The sequence below is a fragment of the Patagioenas fasciata genome, chromosome 8 (genome assembly GCF_037038585.1).
Source record: "Patagioenas fasciata isolate bPatFas1 chromosome 8, bPatFas1.hap1, whole genome shotgun sequence".
Classification (NCBI taxonomy): Eukaryota; Metazoa; Chordata; class Aves; order Columbiformes; family Columbidae; genus Patagioenas; species Patagioenas fasciata.
In genome coordinates, this window is record NC_092527.1 from 28378148 (window position 1) to 28390509 (window position 12362).

The 12362-nt window shown below is 41.7% G+C and overlaps 1 protein-coding gene across 4 annotated transcripts in view; it reads left to right on the forward strand.

Moving 5' to 3' along the window:
• Positions 1-12362, forward strand: part of ARMH3 (armadillo like helical domain containing 3) — a 128868-nt gene that overhangs the window by 51890 nt on the left and 64616 nt on the right. For all 4 annotated transcript variants that reach the window (XM_071812074.1, XM_065843753.2, XM_071812075.1 and 1 more), the window contains exons 21-23: positions 5253-5335; positions 5850-5976; positions 8648-8723. In XM_071812074.1, the coding sequence (XP_071668175.1) occupies positions 5253-5335; positions 5850-5976; positions 8648-8723 (286 nt within the window). The remainder of the gene's footprint in view (positions 1-5252; positions 5336-5849; positions 5977-8647; positions 8724-12362) is intronic.

The window sequence follows — 12362 nt, forward strand, 5'->3', positions numbered from 1 at the left end:
GCTGAATTTTGGAATCTGGAAAACTGTTATGAGAAAGAAAGCATTGTTTGACCTATTACTTTTGAACAGACATTTGATGTTGACTGGTTAGAGACAGAATACTGAGCATAGGTGGGCCTTTGGTCTGACTAGGTACAACCAGGCATGTTCTCGTTGCTCTATTTGTGTTTCCAGTGCTGGTTCAGATGGAATAGTGCTGCTTTCTCTTCTGTGTTGGAGAGACTGAAGGACAGAAAGAAGAATCGAAAGCATACGAAGTTCTGCTTCCTGAGGAATGTAATCTAGTTTCTTCTTAGTTACAGTCTAGTGCACTAATCCGTGCCAGATCTGGCTCACCACGTACTGCTATGAGCACTATAGACCCTGCTTTGAGAGTACATATATGTGAACAGGCTGGCTGTAACAGGCCCAAGATGGTTCCTGTGCTGCTGAAGCCCTTGGACGCAGAGGATTTCTCTGCAGGAAGGAAGAATTGCTCAGATATCCTTATCTGCTGCCCTGTAGTGACTTGTGGGTGGGGATCATTCTAAGGGGGTTGTGAGTTGAAACATTGAAAGCAGGACACTGAATATACTGTTGATACAATAGTACCTTCCAGAGGGAATGGGAAAATCACTGTTCTTTGCAGTGTGCCATGCAAGCTGGAGGGTGGAAAATTGAAGGATTTTAATAGAGTACAGGAGACTGTTAATTCATGTTACACTGCAGATTCTGAGGTACCCTCACATCTCTTTTTCTCTCTTGCTCCTTTGTTGAGGGCCATTATATGCACCATTAGATTTAGATTTTTTTTTTTTTTTGTGACCTGTGAGCACAGCAGATGCAGTGACAGAGGCCTCCATACTGTGCTCAACCCATCCAAGCTCTCATTGATGTGTGTCTCAGGGCTGTTCTCTTCTGCTCTGTCATGCGATAACACATCAGAGCCTTCTGACGCTCTTGGAAGAGTCTGCGCTACATTCTGACTTGCCCAAGGGATGGTACTACCTCTTTTTTCACTTTTCTCTACTTAACCTACCTTCACGCTCCCATTGCATTATGTCTGATTCAAACAGTGAACACTGGAACACTAAATAGAACAAAAACTTTGTGTGAATCCCAAATGTGCTGAGGCTGTATTTATTTCTGTTTGAAACAAGGCTTACAGGGAGAGAAGGTAAGTCAGCTATGGGAGGAGGAATAGGGGAAGGAGGAGGGGGTGAAGGGCATCTGTCCAGGACAGGAATTATCTCCTTCCTGCAAGAAGAGGTGCTGCACTGCCCACAGTCTCCTTACAGAGGAATGGCCTGAAGAAGGGCAGCAAATACCTGAGCAGGAGTACTGTTTCTTCTCAGCAGACAGTCTGGCCACAGGAGCTGCTAGGGAAAGTGACTGTCCTCAAATGCAGCTGTGTGGTGGAGAGCCAAGAGCCTCTTTCACTGCTGTTATTTCAATTTAAAAAGCAGGGGGGGTATCTGTAAAAGCTGGTGATGTCACTTTTCATCCTTTGGCTATAATAATCCTTGGGAGAGGAAATTGCCTAGAAAACAACCTGTATGCTTTACACCACTTTCACGTACAGCCTTCATGTCCAATTTAAGTGTCTACTCAACATGCCTTTCTACTTGGTTTTGAGGCTGTAAATGTAGGTTTTCAAGGCTGTGTTCTCTTGTTGATTTAAGAAGTATAGTTGGTGTGCTCAGGTCACAAAATGAGGAATCTGCATGCAAATACTGATGGCTGCTAGTTTAGTTCAGTTACAGCCTCCTGCATTCGTTGCTAAAGAAGTTTTAATGACACTATTGCATTGTGAAATTAGGGATGTATCAAGACTCACCATAGTGAGTGTATTGTGTCCTGGTAAGGGATACCAAATACAAATACCTTTAGGAAAAAAAGGCTCTAGAGACTGTTGAAATAGTGGTGCTGTTTTCCAGTTACTGTTGAACTAGATCTCATGCCCAAACCACTCATTAGTGTTAAATCCTGGAGCACAAATTGGGATGATGTGGCTGAGCCCAAGCAGGGGCCACAGTGTGTCTGTCTGCACAGCTGAGAGGTTGAACTGATCTTCTGTTGGGGAAAAAAACAAGGATAATTTCCTGGCTAGCATGAGAGGGCAGCCTGTGGATGGGATATGAGCGGTGAGCAGTTGATTGCATCAGGGAAAAAGTGGCACATCTGCTTTGGCTTCAGGTTCCTCAGGAGGAGCAGCAGCAGTGGCCTGTTGGAGCTCAGGGCAGAGGGATGTTCAGCCAGTTGGACCTTTGCTCTAAGGGTTTGAGTGTGTGTAATTGTAACTGAAAGACACTGGACATGTAAAGCTGGATCTAAAAGGTGCTAATCCTGAAAACTCCGTGGCATAGCTGCCCTCATTTCAGTGTGGGGTCTGCCTTACAAGCAAACTACAGAGACACATGAGATTTCAGGGCCGGTTTTCCACAGTGTTCCTGTTCCTTAGATCCGCTTGAAATAGAAGCTCGTGCAGGATGTGCTGGTGTGGAAGATCAGTTGTTCTTTCAGCATCGATGTAGTGGGTATCCTAAATAGAAGCGCTCACTGCAACTTTTTTAGGAATGTGTGGTTTCCCAACAGTTGGATGAATTTGTCAGTGCAGAGTGCACAGTGGCTGTAAACCTGGTGGCTTAGCTCTTCTGACCAGCTCTGAGCCCTGCACTATTTCTTTTTCATGTGAAGCACGTCCTTGTCCTTCCTAGTTCCTGGGAAAGAACAGCATAGATTGGCTGTGAATGGGCTATGATGCAGTGCAGTTCAGGTATAAAGATAGATTTCAAGCAAAGGTAATATCTTCTTTCTGACTGAAACAGGAAAATTAAACATGAACAAATTCATCATGATGACTGGAACAAATGTAAGAGCTGTTGTTGGGGTAGAACAGAGCAACAATTCTCCTTCAAGTGTTGTCACCAAGTGCTTTAGGAAAGTACCTGAGAAATACTGCAGTGGGCAGTTGTAGGGTACCTGCCCCTGTCAGGTGCTGAGTGCTCATGCTCTAGACAATGATGGTTATGCTTGTTCTTTAAAAAATTGTGTCTCCCCACCACAGGCAGCTTTCATGTTCACTATGTTTGGGATGTTCAGTGTCTTCTCATCGTGCTGTGTGACCAACCTCTGCCAAAGACCTTTCAGCAGGATTTGGGGGGGAGAGAGAGGCAATGGGATGAACAAGAGGCTTCACACCAGTTGTTACAGAAAATGCAGAGCTCTGCTGCTCTACTTTCAGAAGCCTGAACTTCTGGCTGTTGAACAGCCATGCCTGGTCATGGGATGTGGCTGGGAATGAGGTAAAACCATGCTTTTATCTATTAAATAGAGAGGTGGCCAAAAGCTGCTGTGGGAGAGATGCAGGGCAGCTGTCTTCAGTTCAAAGTGTTGACTGTGGGAGACTCTACTTTTTTGCTGTGGAGGTTTGGTTACCTTGGAAACCTGTTTTTAGCTGTATGTCTGCTCCAGTGGAGAGCCCATCTGTACCTGCTACTTCTTTGTTTTGAAACTGCTATTTTACAGAAAAGTATCTGACAAGAGTATTTCCAGAGCTGCATTATTGTGGAATCCAGGCTATGCTTTTGGTCCCAGGTGTTTGAGTCTGATGATGAGGTGGTGATGGTGTGGGGAACTGTGTGGCTGGATGGAAAAGGTATCAGTATATCTGCTTGGTGAGGTGGGCTGCTGTCGTGGCAGGGAGAGATGCTGTCTGTACTGGTTGGTCAATCCTGGAAGAGCTCTGAAAGATAAATCACTCACCTGTCTGGAGTTTGCAGAGAACTTTGTTCTGGTTTGCAGTTCAGCATCAAGCCACCAGCTGGTAGATTAAATTGAAGTGTCTTCTGTCTGTGGCAAATGAATACCCTCACTAGGACTGTAGAATTCCCTTTTGGGGGCATATAAAAACTTTTGATCCTTCTGATGGATTTCAAGGTAGCTGTTTCAGGACTGTATTCAGAATCTGACAATTTTGTTTAATTCCAGGTCTTGCTAGTCTCTGCATCTGTCTGTTTACTGTAGGTTTTTTGGTTTTAACTTTTCTGAATACTCTGTAATCCTGAAGCGGGGAAGGGTACCTAAATTTTGTCCTTACCTCATTCCTGTTCCCTGTGTTTTATCTACCTTTGGGCTGAGATGAATAGTCTGTTCTGTATTTGCTATGTGGTTCTCCCAAACCAGAATTGTTTTTTTTGCAGGTTACTGGGTAGTGTGTAACAGGGAAGAACAGGTTAATAAATTCTAGGTGAACCTATAACAAATCATTACTGGGCATTACTCTGTTAGATGCAGTTACCAATTAGCAGGCAATTAAGAACCTTTTTTAAAAAGACTGTGTAGCATTCCAGCTTGACTTTGTGGGCCATCTAATTCCGATGTTGTAAGTCTTGAAATCTGCTGACTTCAGAGCAGAGAATACATTAAGAATCTGTTCAAGGCAGGCATCCACTTTCAGCCCTGAGCAGATAGAATGCAAAAGAGCTTTCTTTTTTGAAATTTTCAAGAACTAGAAACAAGATAAAGAACTTTTCATTTTATTCAAGTATAGGGAATACAATTGTTTATTGTAAAGTCTGTTTGATTAAAGCTCTTTTAGCCAACCTTTTTGTTAATTCCCACTCTCACTAACTGATTTGGGGTAGATACAGAAGGAGCTCTTGTTATTTTCTTAAGACAAGTGTGAACCAGATCTGTAGTCTTTACTGCACAGCCCTAGATAACTGACACAATAAAGTACTGTATTCTTCTTTGTACCATTGCAGCAGCATTGACATAGAGCTACTGAAAAACTATGTCATGTGGTTTTTTTTCTTCTTCCTTTTTTTTTTTTTTTTTTTAACTGCATGTATCAACAAGAGTGACAGTTTGGGGCTGACAACACGTACATCATGTTGGTGATGTATGAAGCAGAAATGAGAGAGTGGGATTCTCCAACCCCAAGGCTCATTTCAGGATCTGACAGACAGACAAATCTCCTGTGAACTGACTAAGCTAACAAGAGACTTACCTTGAGCCTCAGCAGATCTGACTGGGAAGTCAATGAAGGAGAGGGAATGTGGGACGGTACAATATATGTCACCTGTCCAGGACAGTGTTGTAGCCACAAAAAAAAGAGGCCTCCAGCACATGTAAGTTAATATATTTTTGAGAGGTGAGCAGCTGGCATTTAGGTTAGTTTTAGTTTATACTAGATATGAGATAATGAAGGTGACTCGTTGAGAATGGCTTTGCTTTGAATTTTCTTTTTTACAATATGTATTTTCTTCTAGCTTTGATCAACTTGTTGAAGTTTCTCATGTCTAATGAGACTGTGTTGCTGGCCAAGCACAACATCTTCACCCTTGCTCTTATGGTGAGTACAGACAAAGCAAATCCTCTTCTTTTAAACAACTTAATTAATCTTGAATGAATCTCACGAAAGAATCCAGGTTCTGGCTTGGTAAGGATATTGGAACAAGGCCACAAAGCTGAGGAATATAATTGTGATTGGTTTAGCTAGATGTTTGGAAAGGGCAGTGCTGGGACTCACTTATGGGGTCTGCTCATTGAAATAAACAAGTCTGTTTGAGGAAAGGCTTAGTTTAGTTTTCCAGATTTGGTAATGCTTTTTCTTGTTCTGTGGCCCTTTGTACAAAAAAAAAAATCATAGAAACCTGTTTTCCTGGCCACAGATACTATAGTATTAAAGCTTCTTTTATGTCTCCTCTGTACTAGAAGGAAAACAATAGATGAAATAATGTAACACTCTGTAGTGCAACTGAGAGTTTTTTCTTTGAAGGTTTTGGTCATAGTTTCTATTGTTTCTGTTGCTGAGTAGATTTTTTGTAAATATTTCTGTTGTAACTTCTTCACACTTCCTTGTGTAGGTTGTGAACCTGTTCAACATGTTCATCACTTATGGAGACACCTTCCTCCCCACTCCCAGCAGCTATGACGAGCTATATTATGAAATCATTCGGATGCATCAGAATTTTGACAACCTTTACTCTATGGGTGAGTACCTCTTGGCTGGTCAGGAATACTGTTGGCTAGAAGTGAGGGGGATGGAGGGATGTTTGTATCAGGTGTTTTCTGTCCACATGTTGCTGATGTGTGTCTTGGTGAATGGATGTGTTTTGTGTACTGGGACACATGTTTGGTAAATTAACAATTGAGAGAGGGTAAACTTGTTAAAGGGATACTTTTTTTTTTTTTTTTGTAAGGAAAAAAGATAAGAGCAGACTCCCTGGCCTCTCTAGCAGCCACTTACTGTGGTTGGAAATATAATTTTGTGGGCACAACTGGATATGTTGTATTTCATGCATCTTTGTGTAGTTTCCATCTGCCACATTTGACAGTTTCAAGCCAGAGCGCAGGTATGTGCTGCAGAACGAGCCAGCACAGAGGAACACTCAGTACACACAAGAATTTGGAAAAGAATTTGAGAAACTTATAATAAGAAGCTTGCTGTGCTAGACAAATTACATCTACTGCACTCATTGCCAAAACAAACCAAGAAAACAGCCCTCACAAACCTGCTCACAATGACAAGCGAATCACTGGCTAGAAGAATGTTTCTACTGGCAAAACAGGGAGAGGCTGCCATCCTTCAAAGAGAGAGAGGCACACTGGAATGCCACCAAGTGACACCCAGCAGGGAAAAAAGAAACAACGGAGAGCAAGTAATGCATGGAGGCATAATCAGCCAGTGTGTACGCAGGAGCTCAGGGTAGCTGCAGCAGCGCTGGTGTAGAGCCTGCATGTTTGAAGCTGTGAAGAAGAGAATACAGCTGTGTTCATTGCTTTGTTCTAGAAGGTCCCTCCCTTCACCCCCTGCTCCCTTCTCAGTGTGATCACCGAGTGAACATCAGGAGTTAATAGAAACATATCAAGGGAGTTAGAGGGCAGTGGAAGGGAGACAGTTGGCCACAGAACTCTTCTGACATGGGAATGAACCATCCTTATCTGAATAAGAGTAGCCTAATACTCCCTGCAATTGCAAGCAAAAATGAGCTGCCTTTTTGTACAAACTTCCTACAGTTTTCATCCATTATATAAAGGATCACTTGGCCGTTTTTGTGCCCTCTGAGCACATACATTTTTTGCTAACCCATTTCTTACTCCAAATAATTGCAGCTAGTAAGATGAGGTGTTTTTACTAGCCAGGAAAGGGGAATGGAAGAATAACACACTCAAATACCTACTCAGTTGGGCTGCAACAGGCACATCTGACTTGTTGAAGCAATTCATTTGTCACATGAATATTTTCCATCCTGCTACACAGAGCAAACCTCTTTGAATTAATGCTGTAAATGCCTGAATGGAAACTCTCTCTGAATATATTACTTTAGATATTCAAGTACAGTACCTACTGTTTGACAAAATAATGTTATTCAGAGCTGGCATAATTTTTTCTGCAGGTGACTTGTGGTGGTAGCACTAGGAAGTGAGAAGGTAGCACTGTCCCAACTTGATAAAAGCCACAGTTTAGCCAGGTGTCCTGACAGCTTCCCTTGGCATGTCTGTCCATCTCGCTAGGACTACAGTCACCCTTCAGTCCTCTAGCCTTGGGACATTGTTAGGACAGATGAGAAGGTGATTTTATCCTTTAGTTTTCCTGTTAAGGTGGCTGAAACTTTCCACATTGGGAGTGGAGGTGGAATCTAATTTGCCTTGGTTTTTATTTGTTTATTTTTCTTGACCCAAATCTGAGCTTTATCCATATCTGCAGGGCTGAAAGCTTCTCTCCTGCAATAATAGGCATGAGTATGCAACCACTGTGCTTATGGATTCACTTGTAGCATCCATGTTTCTAGATGATCCTAAATTCTGACGATGTATTGTTCCTTTGCTCCCAAGTTGGAGGTGAACCTTTCTTGTGGAATGTAACCTCCAGAAAACCCTGTATGTACAAATTCATAGAAAATTCCCTTCTATTCAGGCAATATGGAAAATTAATCAAAAAATGTGCTACTGGGTCTGTTATTGTTTTGGTGCATACCAAGAGATGTGCAGGTAACTGCCACTATAGAAACACTCCAGATTCTGACCTAAATAAATATCTTGGGTTCTCAAGCAGAAAAAAATTTCATTTCCTAGAAGTTCTTCCTGTTGCTGAATGTTTTCAGTTCTGCTCTCAAGTCTGTCAAGAGACCATCTGTGCAACAGAACAACACCTTCATTCCTACATGGAGTGTTTTTCCCCAGGCTGGTGTATAATCCCTCTCTGCAACTCCAGATAAACAGGGAGGTAAAGAATCCATCACTGCTGGGTTGGGTTTAAGTCATAGGGTGTAGTCCAGCTCAGACAACCTCGCATAAATAGGTACTGGAGGAGAGTAGCGGAATAAAAGGTAGGATAGACCTGGGGCGTTGTCCTGTTTCTCAGGGAAATGAACTTGAATATGTGGTGATGAAAGCAGTTAGGAGGACCCAGGCTCTTCTGTCCCCTCTGCATCCTGTCTCCCACTCATTCTCTAGTTTTGCTCACCTCTTCCAGGTTCTTATGTTTCTTAAATGGGCTTTGAAGGGAACTTCTGCCCTGGATCACAAATTGTCTTAAAGATGACTTTTGTTGTGACGTGGTTCCTGGACTGCCGTATCACCAGAGCAGATTTTTTTGGACATTTTGGATTAGAAAATTGCCGGTTCTGTGCCAGCACTGTTAACTGTCTTTTCCTTTCAGTTCTAAGGCTTTCTACTAATGCTGGTCAATGGAAAGAGCCTGCAAGCAAGGTGACCCATGCATTAGTCAATATTAGGTAAGGAGCAGAAGTTGTTAACGATTTTTTAGATTCTTGTGTCCTGTGTGACTGCATTCTTATCATGACACTTTGACATTTGTTGTATTGAATTTGTTTCTGAATTTGTTCTCTTTGTTTGGCTAAATTGCTGCTCTGAACAGGGCCCATGGGGATAAAGAGAGGATCACCAGGGTTTGATTGTCTTCTTTCTAATAATTCTCTTGGCTCTTCTGTAGGCCGAGTGCTTTCAAAGCATGGCACAAGCTGTAATGAATTAATTCTCACAGCATTCTGGGGGGAAGTTAGACAGTAGGGAACAATGCTGTGCTAGCAGAGCAATTGGGAACCTAATGGATTTCTGTTGTGTGATTCTGTTGCAGTTCTGTGAAACTATGGAGTGAACTGTAAGCCAGCTGTGATAAGCAGATTCGAGTCCTCTTAACATTGCAAGATTTTTGTATGTGTTTAAAAATTATTATTAAGAATATCTCAGTATTCTCTTAAACATCTTCCTCTTGTTCAAGGGAAGAAGTTATTTTCTACTTGTAAGGCTAAGGAATATCTGGGAGTGCTTTTGTGCTGTATTCCTTCATGACAGAAATAATTTCCTGGCTTCTGAAGCATCTAGTACTGAGCAAGCTGGGTATTGGGGAAGAGGCTTATGGGTCTGATTGACTGGGAAATGGAAGAGTGCTGAGAGAGAGAATTTACTGTTGATCTCTGGCTTGTAAACAAACCATAAAAGATATGAGTGTTTATACTGAAAAAAGATCTGTCCATCACTTCCCTGATCACCCTGGACACTTGGTGTCTATGCAGCACCAAGTAGCTCAGTACTGCTGCATTGCTCATGCTTGTCATTTTCCTCACTACAAAAGAGATTGTGTAGGACAAACACTCTGAGGGCATCTTTCCAGTCAATATACATCTTATGTGTCTATAAACCACCTTAAAGGTTCCCTTAGTAAGTCTGTAAGCTAAAAAACATCCCATATGGTTCCAGAAGATTTATTTTGCTACTATCCTTATTTTTATTTTTTGTAAACACACATAAATGAACACTTGTGGGCAGATAATGCACTCAGGGTGAAGCAGCAGAACAGATAGCTGTTGGCAAATTAATGTTGTTTAATGTGACACAAAGTGTCTGTCCTGGGAATTCTCTGTATACCCAGGGTGAGGAGTCTAAACTGGGAAGAGATTAAAAAAAGACAAGTAGTTGCAGAGGGTTTGTGCTTTGCCCCTGGTTTGTGCAACCAAGGTTTTGCAGTGGCTCATTTCCTCTTGGCTTAACAGCTGCTTTTGTAAAGAGGAGGGTGCTCCTGGGACAAGAGGCAAACAAAAAACTGGCTCTGTGATTGCCCTCCATGGACAGCCTGTATTAGACGTTTGGTGCATGGTGCTGTCTGAAACCTGTGACAGGTGTCTCTTCTAGACTTCTGGGAACTTTCCCCTGCTTCACCCAACTGCTCACGTCTGTTGAAATTTCATGTGTCTTTCACTACCTTTAGAAGTTTTCATGAATGGCTTTTCACTCAGTGAAATGAGACAAGGTCTAAGTGAGAGATGATTCAAGACCTGGAGAGAGATTAGATTTCAGAGAACTCAGTCTATTTGATTTATCTCATTTCCTCTTAAAAAAAAAAAAAAAAAAGAAAAGAAAAGAGTGAGGAGGTGGGTATTTCAACCACTTGTTTGTTTTCTTCTTGTGGTAAAAATATTACATTTGAAAGGTTCTTAGCTGTATAGATTTCAGAGCAGACTGTTGTTGGAACCTGGAGAAATCCAAAGGTATTTTGTTTTTGTGAGGGTGACTGAAACATCACACTGTCAATGTGGTGTCTAGGGCTATTTGCTGTAGAAAGTTGCAAGAGATGTGTTTCTCTACAGGGCAGGTGGATGAAGTGAAGGGCCTGTGATAATGTAATACCCCTTTTTGGCCTAAAGGCTGAGGTGTTTGAAAGTTGCAGATCATGCAGCAGAGGAATGAGAGGATCATTCTTTGAGGAATGCCTTGAGCCTTCCGAGGTCTGAAGCTTTTGCAGTCTGTTGGAAAAGACTGTTGGCTGTCCCACTTCTGCAGTAAGGTCTGTAAGAAGACCATTAATACCAGGGCCACATGTTTTCTTCTGATGTTGGATCAGGAGAGCAAACTGGAGCCTCGTGCACACACACTCGTGGCTCTGTGCTGCAGAGTCATGGAGATGTTGCAAGCCCAGGTCACCAAAGAGAAGCAGGGAGTGGAGATGCTTGAGGAGAATAAACCCTTTAGGGCTGCCATGTTGATGACTTTGTTAGAGAAACACAGTATGTTAACGAATGACAGTATTTTCATAAGATGTAATTATCTTGTGCATTGATAAGGACATACTGGTTTGAACCTGGCTTAGATCCCTATTGTCTGGATTGTGTCTTTGTTTGCGCCCCTTGTGTTTCCTCTTAGTGATCTTAGTGTACAGTTTCTTGTTTGGATGCCTTTCCATGAAGGGAATGAGTCTAGAGAAATCCACCTCGCACTGGATTTTTTCCCTCGTTCTGGAAAGCTTTTTTTATGAGTGATTATCTGCTTTTTGCTGTAACAGTGCAGTGCAAAGTCACCCTCTGGTTTATATCTTCATCTCATTACAACAGCTGTTTAAAAAATAAATAAAATTTTGCCATTTCTTTATCCCAAGGCTTTTGGTTGGAAGGATTACAAATGTAAAAACATATTTGTGTGCGTGCATGTGATGGGCTTTTAACAAGCATCTTAAATCCTAGTGTACAGTCTTACATGTGTTTCTGCCAGGAAAGGAGGGGTGAGTTGTTTACAGCTTTTCAAGGGTGCAGTGCATTTGTGTTACAGGATTAACTGCTGGTGAGACACGTAAAACAGCCCTACTTGTACCCCAGAGTGCTGGACTGGCAAAGGTCATCTGATTAATTGCTTTAATACAGAGTCAGGATGAGCAATACCTAGAGAATCTTTGACATGTTCTTGTTTAAACTGAGCTGCAGAGAGAGATCCCACTTTTGTGTCCTGTTACGGTATTAACTGTACGTTTTAGTGGGACCCTGTTCTCCATGACACAGTCTGATTGGGTTTTGTTGCTGATTATCTGATTTTTTTTTTTTTTTTTTTTTTTCCTAAATTCCTTACTCTGGTGAAAAGAACAGTCACAAATGTTCTTTTTGAGTATTGAGAGACAGGACAACTATTCATACCTTTTCTCCTTACCTCTCCTTTTTACAGAAATTCATAATTTCTGCCGAACCTAAAAAAAAAATGCAAGTTTGAAGAATACAGAATAGTAATAGTAGCCTTATCTGGCTGAAATCTTACATAACATACTGGAATGAGTGATCCCTATTGCTGTCCTATCCTTTAAGAGTGATTATAACTTCTATCTCTGGATTTGTCTCTGTGGTTTACATACAATTGAGACATGATGAGCTGAAAGGTACAGGTGCAGCGCTGGTGGAGTTAAAATAAAAAGCTGCAGCAGTTAGTGGTTTGAAAACTCACCTTCTCACCTATGAGGAAATAAGCACATTTTGAGACAAGTAATTTTTTTTAAGCTAATGAGCCTCTTTAAGATAACATTGTGCAGGTTTGCATTTAATGAGAATTTTATTAACGCAGAGTTCAAAGGGGCATCTTCTGATTGCTTACTCAGT